The sequence below is a fragment of the Acipenser ruthenus genome, chromosome 10 (assembly GCF_902713425.1).
Source record: "Acipenser ruthenus chromosome 10, fAciRut3.2 maternal haplotype, whole genome shotgun sequence".
Taxonomy (NCBI): domain Eukaryota; kingdom Metazoa; phylum Chordata; class Actinopteri; order Acipenseriformes; family Acipenseridae; genus Acipenser; species Acipenser ruthenus.
In genome coordinates, this window is record NC_081198.1 from 2,654,963 (window position 1) to 2,677,744 (window position 22,782).

The 22,782-nt window shown below is 39.4% G+C and overlaps 2 protein-coding genes across 5 annotated transcripts in view; one reads left to right on the forward strand and one right to left on the reverse strand.

Annotated features, from left to right (window-relative positions):
• Window positions 1-17,734, forward strand: part of LOC117409542 (ubiquitin carboxyl-terminal hydrolase 24) — a 45,205-nt gene extending 27,471 nt beyond the window's left edge. For all 4 annotated transcript variants that reach the window (XM_034015769.3, XM_034015780.3, XM_059031500.1 and 1 more), the window contains 31 exons: window positions 204-364; window positions 625-686; window positions 798-989; window positions 1,373-1,490; window positions 1,993-2,137; window positions 2,648-2,767; window positions 3,207-3,332; window positions 3,631-3,729; window positions 4,075-4,157; window positions 4,440-4,581; window positions 5,114-5,233; window positions 5,399-5,613; window positions 6,314-6,438; window positions 6,801-6,942; window positions 8,054-8,204; window positions 8,565-8,660; window positions 8,916-9,019; window positions 9,502-9,615; window positions 11,323-11,419; window positions 11,856-11,966; window positions 12,317-12,406; window positions 12,720-12,822; window positions 13,332-13,453; window positions 13,707-13,820; window positions 14,045-14,110; window positions 14,453-14,519; window positions 15,149-15,227; window positions 15,695-15,770; window positions 15,947-16,033; window positions 16,649-16,759; window positions 17,087-17,734. In XM_034015769.3, the coding sequence (XP_033871660.3) occupies window positions 204-364; window positions 625-686; window positions 798-989; window positions 1,373-1,490; window positions 1,993-2,137; window positions 2,648-2,767; window positions 3,207-3,332; window positions 3,631-3,729; window positions 4,075-4,157; window positions 4,440-4,581; window positions 5,114-5,233; window positions 5,399-5,613; window positions 6,314-6,438; window positions 6,801-6,942; window positions 8,054-8,204; window positions 8,565-8,660; window positions 8,916-9,019; window positions 9,502-9,615; window positions 11,323-11,419; window positions 11,856-11,966; window positions 12,317-12,406; window positions 12,720-12,822; window positions 13,332-13,453; window positions 13,707-13,820; window positions 14,045-14,110; window positions 14,453-14,519; window positions 15,149-15,227; window positions 15,695-15,770; window positions 15,947-16,033; window positions 16,649-16,759; window positions 17,087-17,149 (3,501 nt within the window). In that variant the 3' untranslated portion in view covers window positions 17,150-17,734. The remainder of the gene's footprint in view (window positions 1-203; window positions 365-624; window positions 687-797; window positions 990-1,372; window positions 1,491-1,992; window positions 2,138-2,647; window positions 2,768-3,206; window positions 3,333-3,630; window positions 3,730-4,074; window positions 4,158-4,439; window positions 4,582-5,113; window positions 5,234-5,398; window positions 5,614-6,313; window positions 6,439-6,800; window positions 6,943-8,053; window positions 8,205-8,564; window positions 8,661-8,915; window positions 9,020-9,501; window positions 9,616-11,322; window positions 11,420-11,855; window positions 11,967-12,316; window positions 12,407-12,719; window positions 12,823-13,331; window positions 13,454-13,706; window positions 13,821-14,044; window positions 14,111-14,452; window positions 14,520-15,148; window positions 15,228-15,694; window positions 15,771-15,946; window positions 16,034-16,648; window positions 16,760-17,086) is intronic.
• Window positions 17,735-20,269: 2,535 nt separating this feature from the next.
• Window positions 20,270-22,694, reverse strand: LOC117973104 (proprotein convertase subtilisin/kexin type 9-like). The gene is made up of 2 exons (XM_034924321.2): window positions 22,473-22,694; window positions 20,270-22,340 (listed from the first exon to the last, which is right to left on the reverse strand). Exons 1-2 carry the CDS (start codon window positions 22,692-22,694, stop codon window positions 22,146-22,148), a joined length of 417 nt encoding a protein of 138 aa, XP_034780212.2. The 3' UTR covers window positions 20,270-22,145.
• Between the last annotated feature and the right edge of the window lie 88 nt (window positions 22,695-22,782).

Below are 22,782 nucleotides of genomic sequence, written 5' to 3' on the forward strand. Positions count from 1 at the left end.
TCTACATTCTTATTAGCTCTATAACAGGGCTATCAATCACATTGTGTGTGCCTGTCTCCACTATTGTGAAAGGCAGTGTCGCAGTGGAAGTATCCTTTTATCACAGGACTAATCGCATCTCGCCTGGTGTGACTAGACCTTAAGAAGGGTAATTTTCTTTGTTTTTAAATGTGTGTTGTTTTTTTTTTTTGTCTTTTTTGTAGATCCGCAGTGTGGCTTGTGACCAGCTCTACACACTGAGCCAGACGGACACCTCTGCCTATCCAGACCTGCAGAAACCCAACTTGTTCTTGTTACGGGTGGTGCTGACCGCGCAGCTACCCCTGTGGTCACCAACCAGCATCATGAGAGGCATCAACCAGAGGTAAGCTGCAAGAGCAGCAATGCTGAGCTGTTTCATAACCTTGCATCAGGAACATAAGCTGTACCGGAGAGATCAGTTTCACTAGCACCACCACCCGATGTGGAGGGTCTTATTGCTATTAGTTCTTTCACACATTTTATTTCCCAAAAAGATATTCTTGTCTACCCAACTGCTGTAGGTTGAAATAAAAACAAAAGACGCTGCCATTTTTTTTTCTTGTTTTTTTCTGTATTATAAATATATTGTCCTTTTTTTTGCAGGCTGTTATCTCAATGTGCTGAGTACTTTGATTTGAGGTGCCAGTTACTTGATGATTTGACCTGTAAGTGCATGCATTACATTTTTTAAATATATTTTCTGTTTAGGTGTCGCATTGATTATATTGTTTCCCCCTCCAGCCTCCACACCCTGCTAACCAGCGTCTTCTTTTTAGCAACAGAGATGGAGCAGTTACAGATCAGCCCGGCTGCCATGCTGGAAGATGAGATAAACTGGTTAGATAACTTTGAGCCGACATGGACTGCGGAGCTGGAGACGAGTGAAGCCGATAACATCCTGCAGGCTGGCCATTTACGACTCATCAAAACCCTTTTATCCCTGTGTGGGAACGACAAAGAACAGCTGGGTAGGTCACTTTCCAGACCCTGTGTATTATCAACAGCAGCATAAGCTGTTATGAAAAAAAGTTAGAAAAGTAAGAATCCTTTGCATCTTTATCTGAAACATTGCTGTCTGTGCATTGCCCCCAAGAAATTAATTGGGCCATTTCTGACTGCTGTGGCAATTACTGCAAGTGTGCCACACACAAGGGATTTTTTTGTATTGCAACCTTGTAGTTCCAAAGGCTTTTCTGGTGAGCTCAAGGAGTAACTCCCTGGGCAAAGCTGTTGCAGTTCCCATATGTGTGCGCCTGTTCATTTACATGGTTTAATCCAGAGGCTGTGAAACCAGACTTGGTTAGTATTGCCCTCTGCTCTAATGTTCACATGCATTTTTTTCCTCTTGCAGGTCCTTCTCTGATCCAGCAGTTGTTGGATGACTTTCTTTTCCGTGCCTCTCGGATTATTTTGAACAGCAACAACCCCACGGGCAGCTCATCTATCAGCCAGCAAGACTTCCACCCCAAGTGAGAATGTAGACTTTCTTATGTTTTTATTTTGCTTTTCATCAATCTATGTGAATTAAACATAGGAGTTATTGAACCAGGTATACTTCTAATATATATATGTTCTAGACATACATACTTGAAAAAGCAAACCAGTTAATGTGCAGTGTTTTTATCTTGTTAAGTTCTTTCTGGTAGGGTGCATGGAACAGGAGTGGCCAAAGTTGGCCCTTTCACTCCTAGTCTTTGTTCCAACCCTGTTTCAAATTGTTTAATTGAACTAATTAAACCTCCATCCAGACCCTGAAGTAGATCATTGTACCTGTTAAACCTGGAGTGGAATGGCTCTCCAGGACCGTAACTGGACACCCCTGGAATAGAAGGCAGACAAATGTTTTGTTTTGTGTTGTTTTTTCAAAGACACCAAGGCATTTGAATTTTGGTATAACATTGAGTGTGATAGCATGCCACACTGAGACTTAATAAGACGACAGGCTGATTCTGTGTCTCTGCCTCTGTTCAGGTGCAGCACGGTAAGCAGTCGCCTGGCTGCCTACGAGGTGCTGGTGATGCTGGCGGACAGCTCCCTCGGCAATCTGCAGCTCATCACCAGAGAGCTGCTGTCCATGCACCACCAGGCAGACCCTGCGCTCACCAAGGAGTTTGATGTGAGTACACACCTGACGAGGGACACAGGCTGGCTAAAGGATCACTACCAGGAGTTGGGAACAAACAAAGATTTACTTCTGTCATGCACCATTTGTTTTTCTTTTCTCCCAGGAAGCAGACTTGTTAATTTTATTGTGGGTTTTTTTAGGAAGCTGGTTATATTACTGATGTGGTTCTCCAATGTATGTAGATTCAAACTTGTTTTAAAGCCACATGCATAGAAGAACCACCTTTTGTGTTGTGGCCTCTCGGCTGTTATATTGCTTATGTTCAATCACCTGGTCATAAAGACCATTTTTACATGGTCTCTCTAGCTGTCGCTGTTAGCCTGTTTCGGGTAACATTTGTTAATATTAAACCCATTCTCATGTGGGTTGTGCTGGTAATTTGGCAGCAGTTAATGTCTTTTTTAGAGATAAAAATAAATACATAGACAGTTGTATTACACTTCACCCCCCACACAACCTGTCCTTTTTATTGATTTCTTTGGTGTTTTGTGTTTTCGTTAGTACCTGCCTCCTGTGGATAGTCGCTCCAGCTCTGGTTTTGTTGGACTGAAGAACGGTGGAGCCACCTGCTACATGAATGCAGTGTTTCAGCAGCTCTACATGCAACCAGGTCTTGCAGAGGTAAGGGTAATATCCCATGTAATGGGCAAGTCTCACAGACTGGGACTGCCTACTGTAAAGATTACTGTTTATTCCTTGGCTTTTAGTCCTGGCAGTTGATTGGATAGCCTAATAAGGTTTGCCCTGAGGATGAGTTTCAGAATTCTGAAGTCCCATGAACTTTTAGAGGGTATTTACCGTAGGACAATGACCATTCTACTCTGACCCTTGATTGGCTGAGACCATATGTGAGGTATACAATATGTACTAGAGACAACATGCATGGCTTTTTTATGATTTGTTAAACTTTTCAGGTTTGCAGGTTCTAAGGGTACATTTTAGTGACTTGTATTGTACTAGTCAACCACTAGGTGGTGGCAGAATTATTTATATCAGCTTTGTTTGTAAAATGACAGCGTACATGATTTTGATACTGGTGTACTTTCTTTTTTTTTCTTAGGCCTTCTTGACGATTGAGGAGGACACGGAGAATCCGGAGGAAAGCGTGTTTTACCAGGTGCAGTCTTTGTTTGGGCACCTGATGGAGAGCAAGCTGCAGTACTACGTGCCTGAGAACTTCTGGAAGGTACCCCACCCCACCACCACCTTGACTTTACAATCTGCAGGGAAGCCCTTGGAGGTTCAAAACCAAAAAAGAAATGTGCATTACACAGACTTGTTACAGATACCCTAATAATCATTGTGCCATTTTAAATATTTTTTTTATAGATCAAGAAATTAAATGTGTCAAGTTATTATTTCAAGATGTATTTTTGAAGTTCTGTACTCTGTACAAAATAGGTTTGCAAGTTTAGTATTAGTATTGGGAGTCTTACTTCTGTTGTGATTTGATTGATTCATTGATTGATTTTGATTCTGCTCAGATCTTTAAAATGTGGAACAAGGAGCTGTTTGTAAGAGAACAGCAGGATGCCTATGAATTCTTCACCAGCCTTGTGGATCAGCTGGATGAACATTTAAAGGTATGAGAAGTTATTTCTTCAATACTGAGCCGTACTGACTGGTGTGATTTGCAACTTAGCTGCTTATCGGTCGTGCTTATCCACTGTATTGCTTTAAAGGCTGACATTAATGTCTTGGGGTGATGTGCTTATTTATCACATTATAAGGAGACCATGCCTTCCAACATAGTATTGGGGCCTATTGAAAGAAATCCCAGTATATTTTTGTGGCTTGGAAATTAAGACTTAAAGTGTTGGTCAATTCAAAATGCTCGGGTGCTTGTGGCCTTTACTCGTATAGATTAAAACATAAAGGTGATTCTGTGAAGATTGTGTGTTTTTTTTTGTTTGTTTGTTTTTTATCAGAAAATTAATCGGGAACAGATTTTCAAGAACACTTTCCAAGGCATTTTCTCAGATCAGAAGATATGTAAAGACTGTCCACACAGGTAAGAGCTGCTTGTGAAACAGAGGTCTATCATTTGGAGAGGTATTATAAAATGTAGCAAGTGATTTAATACTATATTTTATGCTTAATGCTGTAGGTTTCGATCTGTGCTCTATCATTTATAAAAGTGAATCCAAATCAAAAATAATAAGCGTTGCCATTTTTATTTTGCATTATTGATTTATTGGAATTGAGTTGGAATTCTTTTTTTTTCTTTACAATACATTTTAAAGATATTTATATGAATTGTATTTGCTCATCTGCTGTAATTTGTGTTCTGCAGGTATGAACGTGAAGAAACCTTCATGGCTCTGAATTTAGGGGTGACCTCATGCCAGAGTCTAGAGATCTCCTTGGATCAGTTTGTGCGAGGTGAAGTGCTTGAGGGAAGCAACGCCTACTACTGTGAAAAGTGCAAAGAAAAGGTAAAGTTCTTCCACTGTACAATTATTCATGGGAGTGCCCACGCCATTTTGCTCTCTCGTGTTAGGGTAGTTCTCCAGGTAGAGGAGGAAGTGCTAACACTAAAAAATAAAGACCGCAAATTAGAATGGATTTCAAATAAGTTTTTTTTACACGATTATTTCAAAAGTCTGATTTAACAAATGTGTTGTTGTTATTTTGCCATTTCTGTCCCAGAAGATTTAAAAAATAAATTAGAAATAGCCACAAGTACATAATGACTCCAGTCTAGGGCAAAAAAGAATTTTTCCCATGGATTATTTTGTATTTCTACATTCCTACACGTTTTGTAAATCTATGTCTGTGTTTTTAACTAATACATGCTGTTATTTCAGATGTGCTGTTGAAGGTCACTGTAGATGATGTAGAGGAGGGTAAAGCACCACCCTTTCTATTGCAGTGTGTAATGGGTTGTGCTCTGTGTCCTTGTGCAGTGATGGGAATGTTAAAGATAACGGCTGCTCTGAATTAAAATGGATCCCTTCTGTGTTTCAGCGTACTACAGTAAAACGCACCTGCATCAAGTCTCTGCCCAGTGTCCTGGTTATTCACTTAATGAGGTTTGGCTTTGACTGGGAGAGCGGCCGATCCATTAAATATGATGAACAGATTAAGGTAAAGTAACCATTCCTAAACCAGATAATTCAATAAATATATTAATTTTCAGTAAATAACAATACATCCAATATGAAACTGCTTACAGTAATTCATTAACGTAAGACTTGTATGTTAATACAATTTTCATAGCATCCTTTTAATGTGGTGTTGTGGTGTTTCCAGTTCCCTTGGGTGCTCAACATGGAACCCTACACTGTTTCCGGAATGGCCCGGCAGGATTCCACTTCAGAACACGGGGAAAACGGCCGCGGTGGGGAGCAGGGCGGCTCCCCACGGAAGAAAGTCACCATATCTGAAAACTACGAGCTCGTCGGGGTGGTCGTGCACAGCGGCCAGGCGCATGCTGGGCATTATTACTCGTTCATTAAGGATAGGCGGTGAGTGGGATTCACTCTCAATCCTTATTGCCTGCCTCTGTCCCCCGGGACACTATTGAAAAACAAGCTCAGTGTAGCTCAATGGGTTTCCCAGGTTATCAGTCAAACAGAAAAAAAATAAATACAAATAAAGATAAATACAAATTATAATAATAAGTGAATGTATCAGATCATCTCATCTTGTGTACAGAAGTCTTCTTAAGCAAAGCACATATGGGACAATTCTAAAGGTTTCAGAAAATCCTGACTGCCTGTACTGTTAACTCACCAGGCCTGTCTTGTCTAATGCAGGCCCTGTGGGCAGTCTTGCCATTCGTCTAATGCAAAGCCAGCTCTTGTTGCTGGACATCTGTTAACAATCCTTTGTGCATTCAAGCTGTGTTGCTTTGCTGTTACATGATGTTTACTTTCCTCGTAATCAGTCTCTCACTGAGTGCTTTATTTTATTTTTCGGAGTCAGGCTGACAATTTAAAAGACAGCCACATGGTAATAATTTACTGGTCAGTGTCACAATTAAATGGAGTTTGTCTCTTGCATCAATGGAGCTGAATTAATGTAGACGAAGTTATGCTGTAAACCTACTGTAAACTAAAATAAGTACATGTGAAGGGGTCTGATGAAACAGAAAGCATTAAACATAAACCTCTTAGAGAATGTGTGAAATAATAAAAATGTGTGTATGTTTTTGTAATCCTCCAGGGGAAGTGCCAAAGGGAAGTGGTACAAATTCAATGACAATGTGGTGGAGGAGTTTGACATGAATGATGAGACTTTGGAATATGAATGTTTTGGAGGGGAGTACCGACCCAAAGTCTACGATCAATGTAAGTACTGGAAATGATTTAAATCTTACCAAGAAGTACCTTTTTTCAAATACAAAGAAAATGGAAGCAGAAATCTAACGGTGCACAAAGGCACAGGATGTCTTATAGATGAGCTTGTCTATCTGAACAGATGCCTTGTTGACTTTCGTATAGCTGCCTCCAGTAATCTGTCCTGCATGTGCTCCACAAATATCAAACACCGCAAGGGTCTGGGGCAAATCCAGCCACATGTATTTTGTAGCTACATACTGCATGCTGACCTTTTTTTAACACCATGCATTAATATTTTATCGACTTGCTGTCCTAGTAGTTCTCCTACTTAGCTGTTCACCTTTTTTAAATTTTTTTATATGTATATAAAGCTAACCCTTACCCCGATGTGCGGAGACGATACTGGAACGCCTACATGCTGTTCTACCAGAGAATTTCAGACCAGAACTCTCCGGTTTTACCAAAGAAAAGCCGTGTCAGCGTGATGCGGCAAGAGGCAGAGGATCTGACCCTGTGAGTACAAGCTTCTCCTGTGCGCATCTCCTGGGTCTGACCCTGTGAGTACAAGCTTCTCCTGTGCGCATCTCCTGGGTCTGATCCTGTGAGTACAAGCTTCTCCTGTGTGCATCTCCTGGGTCTGACCCTGTGAGTACAAGCTTCTCCTGTTCGCATTTCCTGGGTCTGACCCTGTGAGTACAAGCTTCTTCTGTGCGCATCTCCTGGGTCTGACCCTGTGAGTACAAGCTTCTCCTGTGTGCATCTCCTGGGTCTGACCCTGTGAGTACAAGCTTCTCCTGTGTGCATCTCCTGGGTCTGACCCTGTGAGTACAAGCTTCTCCTGGGTCTGACCCTGTGAGTACAGGCTTCTCCTGAGTACAAGCTTCTCCTGTGTGCATCTCTTGGGTCTGACCCTGTGAGTACAAGCTTCTCCTGTGTGCATCTCCTGGGCTTCTCTGTGAAGGCCCTCGAGAAGCGTCTTGCTTTTGTCATACTGCTTCTCATAAGGAGCCAACTGGTAGTAGAGGACTGGCTTCATTGGAACAGCAGTGACCTCGGTAGCAGAAAAAGAAAGATGATACATGTTGGATGGAATCCTGTTTTATGATTGTGTGATGGTCAAACCTACTCATATCGGCCCGTCTTTGTGGACCGGTGGTAGTACAGCTGTGGCCAAAAGTTTTGCATCACCTAGAATTTTAGGTTTAAGACATTAAAAAAATAAAATTTTATAATAATAATAAAAAAATGAACATAATTTTTAGATATTTTATTTAACTTCATGTAATCAAAGAAACTACAAAATGATATCGTAAAAGTCTACCTGGAAGCCGTAATAGTAGTACAGTGTTATGTTAGATTTTGAAATGTCACATTTTTCAATTTGTCAGTTTTTCAATATGTTAACTTAACATTATTTAGCAGGTTTCATTCAATTTTATGAAGCAGAATGAGTTAATTCTATAGGATGATGCAAAACTTTTGGCATGAGCTGTAGAGTATTAGTAGACGTTAGTGGTCGAGGACTGGCTTGGTTGGAAGAGTGGCATCCTGCGTATCAGAAGAATGAGTCAAGAAGGTATTTGTGCTCATAGCCTTGAGGAACTGTGTGTATCTGTCTCTGTAGGTCAGCACCGTCTTCCCCTGAGGTCTCCCCTCAGTCATCCCCTCGTCCTCCAAGAGCCAATAATGATCGCCTCTCCCTGCTGACCAAGCTGGTGAGAAAAGGGGAGAAAAAGGGGCTGTTTGTGGAGAAAATGCCAGCAAGAATATACCAGGTAGGATTTCAGTCACTTTAAAATGAGCATGAGCAACAATAAAATACACGTCCTCTAAACATTGGTAAACGCATTATAAGTTAGTGTGTTAATAAACCACAAGAGATTAAAACAGAAAGAAATCAAGCATGAATAGTGTTACAAGCATTTCCGCCTGCCAGCAGAGATCTTGCTGTGTATTCCTGGACACCTATTCATGCAAGTGCATGTCTCAAAGCTGAAGCACAAGTTGAGTGTTTCTGGGAGATTTGTTCCCATCACAAGTATATTAGTACAAGAGAAGGTGCTTATAGCGTGTGGAAAACATGGCATTTAAACTCCAGTTGTATCCTAACATAGTTTTGTTGTTGTCCCTGACAGATGGTAAGAGATGAGAACCTCAAGTTCATGAAGAACAGAGATGTGTACAACAGCGACTACTTCAATTTCACATTGTCTCTGGCTTCTGTCAATGCAGTAAGTTATTTAACTTTCACCTTTGCTCCTGGGGCTGCAGCAACCTCTGTGACAGAAAAATAGTGACGTTTTACATGTTGGATAAAATCCTGCTTTTGCCTGAATAAAAATATTCAGAAACTCGCTTGTAAAAAGCGCAAATTACTTTTGGTATAGTTTTAGTCTCATTGGAAAGTGCAACTTCTCATAATTAAAGTTCAGTTCATATATTTGAATAGCCAGTATTTCATCACTTCGTTCAAACTTTTCTTGCAGACCAAATTAAAACATCCAGCGTACCAGGCAATGGCAAAGGTGAGCCTGCAGCTAGCTATCCAGTTCCTCTTCCACACCTACCTGCGCACCAAGAAGAAACTCAGGTACGTCCGAGATGGGATATAAAAAAGTACAGTGCGTAGATGCTTGAAAGTATGAAACATTTGTAAACAGCTCATACGTGGTAGTAAATTGTTTCCAGCTTGGTAATTAGACATGCTAATGGCAATGCATTCTACATTTTAAATGGGCTGGTAATGTATGTCCTGCACACAGAAAAGGTAGCTAAATCTTTCCTTGATTCCATTGATATTTAACATACCCACAGTTAAATAATCTGTCGTCTTGTTTATAATCTGAATATTGTGGACAACAAATGTAATGGCTTTTCAGCATTGCATGGATCTAACCGTATTCGGTTTTCTGCTACTATTACTCTTTCACTTCTTGTTATTTGCTTGTATTTTCCCTAGTGTTTGTCATCATTACATACATGCTTCTCATAGGACTGGCCTGGGAAAACAAAGTTAACTGAGCCACGTAGTGCAGGTTGAATATTCACTCTGTGGTCCTTCATGTCCTACAGGGTAGACACTGAAGAATGGATTGCAACTATCGAGGCTCTGCTTTCCAAAAGCAGTGAAGGCTGTCGGTGGTTAATTGAATACCTGGTGGGTTCTGAAGGACGGGAGCTTATCAAGTAAGTATGACAGCAGAGTGTGTGTGTGTCTGTGTGTGTGTGTGTCTCTCTCGTCTGTGTGGGGGAATAACTCCCACTCTGTGCTCATGTTGCTGTGTTCCAGAGAGCCAAGGGTTAGGGGTAGATGGGTGGTGGTGGTATCTTTGTCAAGATATTTAAAAAAATATGTATGTGTTGATATTACATCCTACCAAAAAGTCAGAAAAAATCACACTTCTGCCTTCTATAGCGTTCTGTATGAACGTTAACTTTTTGTAATCTAGTAAATGGTAGAAAGTATAATAGGAATATTGGAGATATGGAGTCTGTTGGATGTACTTTTAGGGTTGATGAATTTATGGTTAGCCTGATTTTTTTTAAATGAATTGACTTTTTTTTGGAGGGGGGGGGCGTAATGGTGATTTTGCATGGAAATGTTGTATTAACTTCACCGATCCCAACATTATGTTGTGTAGCTATTGTAAATCGAGGACACTTGCTTAAAACAATCCTGTATTAAACTGGATTCTATTAAAATGACAGTTTCTTTTATTTCCCAATTATTTTTCTTACCCCTATATATCCAGTTGAGATGTTTCTTATCTGCTAATACCCCTAATAAATCACACTGCTTTACATGATAGATGGTCTGCTGTCATTGTTTCAGACTTGGCCTGGTACCACTGTTTTCATTGAGTGCAGAGTGTTGCACTCCTTAGAGGAAGGAGCATTGTGTGCATGTCAATTCTCTGAAGCCGTGTACTTTTGGGTTAGAGTAATGGTAACCGTTTCTGCTACTGCCTGCGCAGGAATGTAAATATTTAGAAGCAGAGGAGGCATTGAAGGAAAAGGTTGTCCCTGAGGCTGCCGTTGTGCAGTTGCTGTTTAAGACATGATTAGTCGTTCCAGTCGAACGTTGGATATGGCCTGATGCTTGTCCAGCCCAAAGTCAAGTCAAGGCCAGTGGGAGTGGGAAACTCGGACGAGCCAGGACCAAGCAAAGATAGATACCCCTTGACATGCAGCGGGCTGTGTGCTGTAGTTTCCTACAGCTGATGGGCTAACTCGTAGGCATCTTTGCTCTAGGTGCATAAAGGATTTCATACATCAGAGGAATTAGGTGACCTCTGGTAAGTGCCTGGGGACTTTTGACAGCATCTGAATTTGCTAAAAGAGCAGCTGTAAAAAAATTTAAAAATTGTTATCACTGAGCCTGTAGAAATCAAACCAAAGTGATCTTGCGTTTTCTTAATTAGGAATGTCATTGATGAAAATGTTGATCACAGATTATAATGTAAAATGTGTAAAGAAGCCAAGTCACGTGGACTGTTTCTTTATAATTTGTTCCCATAATCTTCAAAACTTGCAGGTATCGGGTGTGGGTGATTCTTTTTTTTTTTTTTTCCCCCATTTGTTTTGTTCATGTGAGCTTTAAGGTATGTGAGATTTCACATAAAGCTTGTGTTTTGAACATATCTGTGGATTTTTAAAGCTCAGAATTGCCCTTTAGCAGCCCTTGAGGTAAATGTAATTTAAGTTGTGTCTGTCTCTAGTTATTGAGAGTGATTTGTTACAAACCACTTACCTCTGAGATTTTGAATGTAACACATTCTTTAGTTATGGATATGTACTGTACTAGTGTTCCAGTATACTAAATATTCTAAATTGGTTTTGAGTGTTCCTTGTTCCGTATTTTTTAACAACTCATTTGCCTCTGTTCTTTCACAGGATTTGCCTTCTGGAAAGTTGTGTAAGGGAGGTCCGAATCGTCGTAGCCACTATCTTAGAGAAGACATTGGAGAGTGCCTTACATTATCAAGACAAGGTCAGATATTACTGAATGAACTGCTGTATTTTGCTCGTAATCATTGTAGACAGGTTTTCAGGTTCAGCTCATTTACCACAACTGTGTACTACTGTACAGGACTAGAACATTCAGCACGTGACTCCCAGAACACATTGATACATGTGCTTCAAGTAGCACTCTGTATGCTGACTTCATGTCCTCCTGTTTTAAAATGTAGGCTATTCAAATAAATAGATTTGTATTTGTGCAATGCCCCAACCCCATCTACCCCCCACCCCCCTATTAAATATATAAAATGAAGCTATTGTATGCACATTTTATATTCAAATAAATGTCGTTCCACATTTGTGTTGCCAGTTGAATGTACTTTTTAGTTTAGCTACTCAAGTACAGAGCAATACCAAGTTGACTGAGTACTGACTGTGTTGTGTTCGTGTTTCCTGGGTGCATCAAGGGTCTTGATCAGTTGCTGGAGGTTCTGCTTTCACTGCTGGATAAGGATGTCCCAGAAAACTGTAAAAACTGTTCCCAATACTTCTATCTGTTCAGCAACTTTGTACAGAGGGTAAGACATTTTACTTTTATTTATTTATTTATTTATTTTTGTCATCTTGTAGTGCATGTTATTTTAAATCAAATGGATCTTAATGACATTTTAGTAGCAACTGTACAATTTGTTTGGTAATAGTTATATATTTTGTTGTTTATGGAGTTAAACCCTTTTCAAACGCTGTATTAAATCATACTGCACCACTCTTCGTTAATGCAAGAGATGTTTTCATTTAGCCTAGATTGTGTATTGTGACTGTTCAGAGATTGCACAGTGGTTCAAAACTTGTATGTTCATTTTAGTATGAATACGGAGCAAAAACATCAAGCTGTTCTTTTAATGCTTTTTGTATTTATTGTTTACAGGGTCACAAGTCGTGTCAGCTGCTTCTACAACATTCTGCCTACATGAGAATGTTAATCTTCCTACTGGGGCCCAACCGGCAAAATAACCAGGTAGGTAGGAATCCACCTGAAACGCGGCGCTACACACAGGTGGCTGGTCATGCATGGGGTCAGCAGTCCTTTTGGTAGAGGCAGATCTGCAGTCCAATCAATTTTATGTCGCATGTAACTGTTGTCAAATGTCTGGCTGTTAATGTCCACTATAGAGGTTACTTTTGCTATTGTGACCCCTAAAAATGTTTTGTTTCTCTCTAGTATGCATTATCTTCATGCATCCTGCATAGAAATGTGTCCTTGAGTTCACAAGGTCATGGAGAACTGTATAATGCACTTTCAAATGATAGTTATCTCCTTCAATCTCCAGAACCGTCGGTGGAGCTCCGCTCAGGCCCGTGAGTTCCTGCACCTCCACAATACTCTAGCACTCATGGTGCTGCACACAGATGCCTCTGGTCAAAGGACTGTAGGTAAGTTTGCACTGGTCAGTGAGGCACGCTAAAGCAGGCGTCCAAACACGAGACATTCTCACGGCATCTGCCCAAAATGTCGTCCTTTTTCAAAGCACAATTCAGAGTTTTATCTGAAGTAAAAGTAAACAGTTGAAAGTAAAACTATCCTTTTTAGTGCAACCGAGAAGCAGCAGTTCAGATCATGAAGGAGGCTGAGGTGCTGATATGACTTGAGGGGAGTCCTTGAAAACCCGCAATTTTAATTTTGTTAAGTTAACCTGACCACCTGTCCTATTACCAACCCACAACAATGTTTGTGGGTTATCGCAGTTTTCCCCACAACATTTTTTCTCCTATAATTTTTCAGAAAGTAGTTTTTTATGGTAATATTAAACCAAATCGTGTGAATCTGAAATTATGGGGTATAATGTTTTTCCAGGACACCCCTCAGTTGCTAGTCGGTTGCAAAGAATTGATTTTTCATGTTTGGAGATAAACCCCCCCCACTTTTTTTATATGTGTTTCAGCTCCTGGTCAATACAAGCAGAGCCCTCTTGTCAGCATCTCCATGCCTGGTCCTCTCCTCGCTCTGCATGGGGATATAGAGACCCTGCTCTTCAAACCAGAGGGACAACCCTACTTACTGGAGGTACAGACACACTTGTAGATATTAACTAGTAGAAACAGTGAATTACAAGTACAGCGCTCCCTGTTGACTTCATGTGAATTTTCAGTACCAGTATTTTAACCTTCAGGTCATTTATATAACAATAATGCTAGCAGTAATGGGGATGATAATGCTAGCAGTGATGATGATGATAATGCTAGCAGTAATGATGATGGTGATGATAATGCTAGCAGTAATGGTGATGATGATGATGATGATTTTTCTCTCTCCCAAGGTGATGTTTGCAATGCGGGAGCTGTCCGGGCCGCTCTCGTTTCTCTTGGAGATGATCACATCCTGCTGTTTCTGTAATGAGCCCTTCTCCCTGGGCGTGCTGCAGCTGCTCAAGGTATCTTGCTTAATAGTCTGTCAAAAACGTCAGTACCTAGTGCCTTAATAGTTGGTTTTGGCTTTCCTGTTTTTTATTTGAATACATCAGGGGTAGACAGGGGTCTCTCTCTCTCTCTCTCTCTCTCTCTCTCTCTCTCTCTCTCTCTCTCTCTCTCTCTCTCTCTCTCTCTCTCTCTCTCTCTCTCTCTCTCTCTCTCATGTGTTCATGTTTTCATTGCATAGCATCAATTGGAGACTGCACCCCCCCATGAGCTAAAGAATATCTTCCAGCTGCTGCTTGAAATCTTGGTGAGTTTAAACATTTTATAAATACATTTGTTTACCGTGCATAGGTACAAAGTACATAGAGGATCAAATTTAATTTGTTTATTATATGTTTGGTTTAAAGAGAATTATGCACTAGTAAAATATAATTAATCAAGTGAGGAAACAGTTTTAAAAATTCAGCCACAATTAATAAAATAATTCGCGTTTTACTAAATAATAAATAAATAAATAAATAAATAAATAAACAGTTCAGCAGTCTTTCATTGAGCATTCAAAGCGAACGCTGTGGCGTTGAGTGGTGTGTTTCTAATCCATCTTGTTTTGTTTTAGTCTCTTAAACTGGGTGTTTAAAATACTTTACAGGTTGTTGAGGATCCACTGCAGACTCAGCGACTGAAGTATGCCTTTGAGTCTGAAAAAGGATTGCTAGGTGGGTCCGATTTGCTGCATTCATTTTGCAGTCTTTAACAGTGATCTTTTTTTTAAAAAATGCACTTCTGATGCTATAACACTTAAATCTTTGCGGTCCATTTATTCAGCTCCTGTCAAGCACGTCGGGTCCAATTTATTTTTCCACAAGCTGCTTATTTCACACACGCTGTTTAAAAGTAATTTTATTCACAGTAAAACAGGTTTAAAAGTCACTGCATCTCCAGCCCTGTCCCACTCCTTGTTTGCTGTATTTATCATATATCTCTTCATAGTAGTGCATACTGATAAATCATCTCCTGATCACTCGTTTTATCATCAAACTCCTCAATAATGCTATCCAATTAATCATTTTATTACTATAACATCTCAAAAAGCTTGACAAATGTCTGTGATTTTCTTTGTGCGCTGGATGCAGAAGCAGCCATCTTGTTTGTTTGTCATGCGTATTGCTCAGATCCGCCTCAGGTTATTTATTTTTTTTAATTAATACTATGGAAATTGGAAACATAGAAATGCATCTGCCAGAACTTCTGGTCACGTGTTCTCTCGCATCTCAGTTTGTATTCAGGCAGTAAAGCACAAGATGTGCGCAAATAAAGTATGTTTAATGTTTTTTTTTGTCTGCAGCCCTAATGCACCAGAGTAACAATGTGGACAGCAGCCGCTGCTACCAGTGTGTGAAATTCCTGGTTACACTCGCCCAAAAGTAAGTTAAAGTACATTGTTAGTGAATGCAATAAAGTTGTCATTATGAGGCAGGTTTTAGAAGTTTATTGTTAAGAGTTAAAATGGTAAGCGGATGGTAGTACTGTAGAGTTGTTTTAACCCTTCACTGCCCTGGGCATGTTCCCATACCTGTCTATTTGTCTGTTTTCACAATGTCAAACATATTAGACACTGGGCAGCAAATTTAAAATAGGAGCCTTTGACACGTTCACATATTTTTACAGTTGAAATTCATTAAAGAGACTGAATACCAGTGTTATGCAAAAAGAACATATACCAAACAGCCCTCATTTAGACGCCAGCATCTTAATATTACTGTAGGTCTGTAGCAGATTTTAAACCGTTCCGGTGCAAGCCTACCTGTCTTGCGGAAGTCTGTTCCATGTTTGTCGTCCAACTTGCCGGTAATTGTTTTGTGTGTTTTGTTTGTTTTTAATATTTTCTCAGATGCTCCCCTGCCAAGGATTACTTCAAAGAGAACTCAAACCACTGGAGCTGGGCTGTCCAGTGGTTGCAAAAGAAGGTAATGTAGAAAAGTAAAATTCTGCTGAAACATAGTACTTCTACTAGATTTGAGAGAGTGCTTTAAAAATAAATATATATATATATATATATATATATATATATATATATATATATATATATATATATATATATATATATATATTGTTCTCTATCTGGATCATTCTTTTATTGCAGATGTCGGAACACTACTGGACGCCTCAGAGTAATGTTTCAAATGAGACGTCCACCGCTAAAACTTTCCAGCGCACTATTTCAGCACAGGTATTGTGTTTCTCTCGTAAAAATGCAATTAAAATGCCTTAACTCACCAAGAGAGCCGAGGTTCTGTATAATAAAATTTGACTCCAGAGACTACAGAAGTTGCAATCTCTGGTTATTGTCGTAGTGCGTTATTTAAATTAACATGAAGGTTTAAAAACTTGCCTCTGTGGTACCCTAAATATAATCCATTTTCTACCAATGCTGAATGACTGGAGCATTTGTTTTGTTATTTTACCTCAAGAACATATAAACACATTACAGTGAGGACTGCCAAGACTGCTACAATATTCAATGCAGTGTTGCCCTTGGCAGTCAAACATATTTATTTCTGCAGTAAAATGTCACACCCAGTTATTCTACATTGGTAGTAAGTGGATCATATTTGGGGTACCATTGTACGTGAGAGGAATTGCTCATTTAAATCATTCACATATTTGTAAAGAGGAGATCATTATCTATTTAGAGATACCAGGATATTTAGAAAGTAAGGGGTCTGAGTGAGGAAAAATGGACAATACAATCCCCACCCCGGGTCTTCCTATAAAGCATTTGTTGTTTTTATAATTTGTGTTGGCACTGTATGTGAAACTGTATTTGTGTGTGTTCTGTCCTCAGGACACTCTGGCCTATGCTACAGCACTTCTGAATGAGAAGGAGCAGTCTGGGAGCAGCAATGGGTCAGAGGAGAGCCCTGCCAATGACAATTCAGACAGAAGCCTAAGACAGGTACAGGTTGTTGCTGTGCTGCTATTTCTGTTTTTTTTGTGTGGTGGAAGGTGAGGGACAATGGAATAACTAGAGTCCTGTTTGTGAAGCAAATGACCACAGGGGCATAGATTTGAATTGCCCGCTGTGCCATCTTTCCCACTCTGAAGTAGCGTAAGTGTTGATTCCATTTTTGTGTGTTCGTATTTGTGTTACTTAAGATGCCTTGTCTGTAATGCAAACCTGGAGCTGTACCCGGATCAAGGTAGAGCAGAATCTGTTCTTGTTATTTCCAAATGTATTGTCCAATATTTCCTGTGTTTTATTTATTTTTTATCTTTTCCTAAGGGCTCAGAGTCTCCGATGATACTCGGGGATTCAAAAAGTGATCTAGATGATGTGGATCCTTAGGCCTTTAGTCAAGACTGGATTGCATTAAAAGAATGGAAATTCATACAGCCAATCAAAATGCTGCATTGACCCTGGGAGAAGAATGGGGGGAAAAAGATAACTAATTGAAAATTGAAAAAAAAAAAACTTCGATTGTCATCAGCAAGAACCTGCTTTTTTCACCTGAGGTTTCAACAAAAACTAAGTTTTCAAAATTTTATTACGGGGCTAAATGGAGTTTTGTTATATATAGATGAATGTCAACCATTTTCCTGTGTGAAGATTAGAACTAAATATTGATGCAGAGATTTTTTTTTCTTTTATATTGAAACTCAAGGAGGAGGGAGGGGCAATGCTTTTTAAATTTTGCTGATGTAATTAAATAGAAAATATTCATAATAATGTAAAGGTTTGTTTCATAGCTATAATTGACAGTGTGTAAGATAATATTTTAAAGTGTTGTGGGGGGAGGGGGGGTGTATCATCTCTGACTGTATTTAATGCTCTCCAGGAGGTGCTTCTGAACATGTAACACCAGTTCATGGTTTTTTCCATCCTTACTAAGACTGAATGCAAAAGGTTTTCTTTTTTTTTTTTTTTTTTTTTTTTAACAAATGCACTTTAAAAGTCAAGTTACATAAATAGACCAGGGATGCATTGTATAGCTATTAACCTCCTTGGATTTATTAAATCCTCAGAATACAGACATTTTTAACATTCTTTTTGAATGCAATTTCAAGCAATTGCTGGACTGCAATACACATTATGGGCAGAACTGTTTCTGTGTTGTTTATGAATGCACTCAGACTCTGTATTGTGGGCAGTACTGTTTCTGTGGTGTATATCAATGCACTCAGACTCTGTTGTACACCTCATGTAAGGCAGGGGCCCTTTGTCCCTTGTTTTGAAATGTAGTTGCATGTGTGTGTGTGTGTGTGTATATATATGTATATATATATATATATATATATATATATATATATATATATATATATATATATATATATATACATACACACACACATAAACACAAAATAGTCTAGTCAATCGGTAGACAAACACGAATATAATAGCAAATAGAGGTTTCCGAATAGCTGTTTTATGCGCTACAAAGTACAGGACATTTTATTTGTATTTAATTTTGATTTTGTTTTGAGGGTACAGAAATAATTCTTCACTAGTGTAAATCCTCGTTCTAAAGTCATCTGTGGTGCTGCATAGAACTACCTGTCTTCATCAAAATAGCATCCACCTGGTCTAGAGGTGGATTGTAAAAAATAGAACATAATAACATTATTTTAGTTTCATCTTTTTGAGGTCTGTGATTTTCAGTCTTGTGTGTTATGGGATACCTTGGGGTTGGCTGGAACAGTTGTGTGCACACTTGGACGTGCACAGCTAGCTGTTAACCCCAGTGGAGACTTGGCAATGCTGACATGCGTTTCTGATGTTATGTACATGGCTTAGTGAGAACCACCCTGAACTACTTTAGTTGTTGGATGAGCAAGTTTTGTTCTGTTTTGCTTGGGATTTTTTTTTTGTCAAATTCTTTTTTTTAATCTTCTTCATTGCTTTGCCTTTTGTTCTTGTTTTGCCTTATTGCATATCCACACACAATGCAGAGTGGAAAAAGAACATGAGATCCTGGGGAAACAATTATCATTTTTTTTGTTGTGTTTTTTTTTTTTTTTTTGGTTTTTTTAAGCCTGACTGCAGCAGTTCCCCGGGTCAGTGGCACACAGTCAGCCACAAGTGCCTTTTCAAACTTCTGGACTGTTCACTTTTTGCCTGCTTTGTAATTGCATCCCAAACTAGCAGAGCGCACCTCAAAACACTGCGCTCTGCATTGAGATTACTGCTCCATTATGCTTGCGTCCGTGGAGGAGAAATATTTAGTTCTGGTGTCTTTGTTTAACATACATGGAGGAGGAATAGCTTTTAAATTGATAAATTCAGAAGGGCGGCGGGGGGGGGGGGGGGGGGGGGTTAATTTGCTAGACATTTTTTTTTTTGTGTGGCTTTTTTTAAATCCAGAATGCTTTGGTTCTCTCTGCTCTAGCAACTAGCTTTGCTGCTTGCTTCTTGTATCCTTTGGAGGGAAGATATGAATTGCTGCAAGTGAAGTGACTGTGTACAACACTATACATTGTGAAACAAAGGGCATGTCCGGCACGGGGTAGCCAGCAGCGTTCATCATTGAAGTGAGGAAGTTTCTTTTTTGGAACTGCCTCTGCTTGTTCTGTTTTCTGTTAAATATATATAGTTTACCTCGTCTGTGCAACCGAATGTCGTTTCATCCAGGGTTCCTACCTGTACTACATTTTACCAGTAATGAACCTTCAGTCCATTTTACAGTTCTGCAGATCAATATTCAGCAGTCGACACATATAAGCAGTCTTCAACAAAACTTTTTTTTTTTTTTTGTTATATAAACGTGAACCATTTATGTTCAGGACAAATATGAAAAAACAAGGAATACAGCAAGCAAAAATTGCAGAATAATAAACTTTTAGCTGGTTTATTATTAGGAGGGGGGACGGGTATAATCTTTCATATTAATAGCCTCAAGCTCCACTTAAGTGTTCCTATGGAAACAAAACAAAGATTTGAGAAATCCCTGCATGAAAGTGCCGAGGGAGCTTATGAATGGGATAGGGCAGGGGGGAGAAGAAACATTTTTTGATATAATGTGTGTGTATGCTTACGGTAGAACAGTAAGTTTTGAATTGTTTTTAGTTTTATACATGGATAATTTACAGGAAACTAAAAACGCAGAAAATCGGCCTAAGATCAACTTTTATTCATGCAATGAAATATGTTATGCAGTAAATACTGTATCATGTTGCCAGTGTGCTTTGAAGGATGAAAAGGGGGCTTATTTAAAAAAAAAAAAAAATCAAGTCAAATCCCCCCCCCCATCAGAAGCTGTTTTTATTGTTGAACAGCTAGAATGTTGTTCATTGGGTCTCAAGGTTTTCCTCTTACCATATCCAGATGCATCGGTGTATGAGATTTAAGATTTATTTTTCGACCCTGGGGAGCAGGGTGAGTATTGACAGGAGTACGGGTTTTTATTCAGTGTGTGTCATTTTGCTTTGAGTGTTCATATATTGCTGAAAGAAAATACGAAGTGTTCTGTAATGCATGTTAAAACAGAGTTTTAATTTGTACAGCAGACTGTTTGATTATGGGAATATTTGATACAAAAAAAATAAATAAAAATAAACTGGAATGCACAACTTTTATAAACCTGGTGTTTGTCTTTTACTATCTGCATGCTGTTTTATGTTTACAGCAGGCTTTTTTTTCTAAATTTTAATCCAGAATGATAATTTAAGAGCTCCTCCGTGCTCCCGAGTAGTTTCTTGCTGTAACATTGGCACTTACGTCAATGCTTTTTGAATGTGGCCCAGTGTACAATATACTCAAAATATGCCAAGATGAATAATAACCGTGTCGGCTTACTGCAGAATTTTAAAAATACTTGAACCTTTGTCTAGTTGAATCTTGGCTGGAGCAAGCTTGCAGATTAAACAGCACTTGGTTAAGGTTGCAAATAACAGCAACATATTCAATGAAAATAAAAGAAAAACAGAATATTTCATGTGGACCTGGCAATCAGAAATCTGTCGCCACTCCTGTCAAGTAGAAGTAGAAAAATGAGTTTTATTCATAAAAACAATATTTTGAATAAACGTACAAGTAAACAGAAACATTGTATTCATAAAGCACTCGTGTATCAGTAAGTGCAATGCCAGTGAACTGAATGCTGTATGCCTGTCTTTTGCAGGCAAGTAGGTGATAAACTATATACAGTAAAGGCTGAATCTCCCTGTTTCAGTCACATTGTGCAAGATCTGACTGGCTTCTATAGAGTAGAAAGGAGGGAGTTTCTGTAGCCAAGGCTGCAACAATGACTGTTTTAAACAAGTCATAAAAGTTGTCTTTGTTTCAACCCCTCTCCACTTTCCTGAGTTTAGGGATTAATAATCACAAATGAATCTCTATAGAAAGATGTAAAAAAAAAAAAAAAAAAAAACTTCAAGCTAAAGTAGAAAAACTGTTTTAAACCCATATACCCAAACAGTAATATACTAGATAAAAAACAGACTTGGTTTTTATGTATTGGGGAAAAAAGTGTATAGTAAAGAAAGTGCACTTATGAAATGTAAATACCTAATACGTGAAACTAGATGATACAGAGGCAGCAATGCAATAGAGTAGAAAATAATGGTAACACTTTATAATGTGTCTGTAATGAAAATGTCATTGCAATAATTCATACCTAACCCGAACACACAAACAGCAATTAATACATCATGAACAAGAATACATTTTAAAATGCCAAATGTGAGTACTGAATGTAACCTAAAGTTATACTTACTATAATTAATTCAATATGAAATCAGTTAGTTTTACACAACAGCACAAGCTTGCTATTGATTATAACATGAACAAGACATTATCATAAATACTTAAGCATGCATTAAAACAGGCACAGTAATGCAAGTTTGTAGTTCAGAACATATATATTCTTTTCTTATATGCTGCTTATTTCAGTGCAAGACGACTAAACCCCCTCATGGTAAACTTTAAGCTTTAACCAATGAGGGTACAGTACAGGAGTGTTGAGTTCTGTGCAACCAATAGGTAACCAAGGATCCCATTTAAAAAAATCAAAAACCCTCTTAAAAACCTAAATACAGTGCAAAGATTGCATTAGATATATACAGACAGATTACACTGAGTTTTGAATGTTTTAAAAAATATATATATATTAGTGGGTGTGGGAATGCGTGCAGTGCAGTAAAACAATACGCCATGCGTGCAGTGCAATAAAACAATACGTCATGCGTGCAGTGCAGTAAAACAATACGTCATGCGTGCAGTGCATTAAAACAATACGTCATGCGTGCAGTGCAGTAAAACCATACGTCATGCGTGCAGTGCATTAAAACACTACGTCATGCGTGCAGTGCAGTAAAACAATACGTCATGCGTGCAGTGCATTAAAACACTACGTCATGCGTGCAGTGCAATCAAAGTGCAACTGAGATTTTTTTTGCTCACCTGCCACGTGGGCAGCAGCTTGTGACGTCCCGCTCTTGGAGGTGAAGCAGGTGGTGCAGTCGCTGGATGCGCTGACGATGTCGTCTCCGGGGGCGAAGATATCCACACAGCGGCCAAAGTTGGTCCCTGAGGCCGTGATGACCTGAAAGAGGCGATCTGCGTAAACATCTTGGAGATTTCACTTACACTGACTGAGCAGCAAAACTATCTCATGCCAAGTTTTTGTCTCTAATCATCAGTTATAAGTGGGAGTGTTGAGTGAGGTGTGCTCTACCTCTGGTTCAGAGGCTGGAGAGTTCAGACAGGCATCGTCCCAGTAGTTCCCCGCGGCTGCGATGAGCACCACCCCGGTCCGGACCAGCAGCCTGCAGACAGAGTTGAGGGTGTGGCTGTACCCCCCTGTGAAGGGCAGCAGCACGATCATGGGGCTGTAGGGCTGAGCGATCAGGGTGCCTCGGATAAACTCCAGGGCTGCAAGGCAAAGGGGTCGGGACATTGTTATTTTCTGGTCCTAGGACACTCCTGGCCTCCCTCAGCAGTAATACCTTTTTGCAGTGTTTAAAGTACCCTAGCTGAGTTCAGTT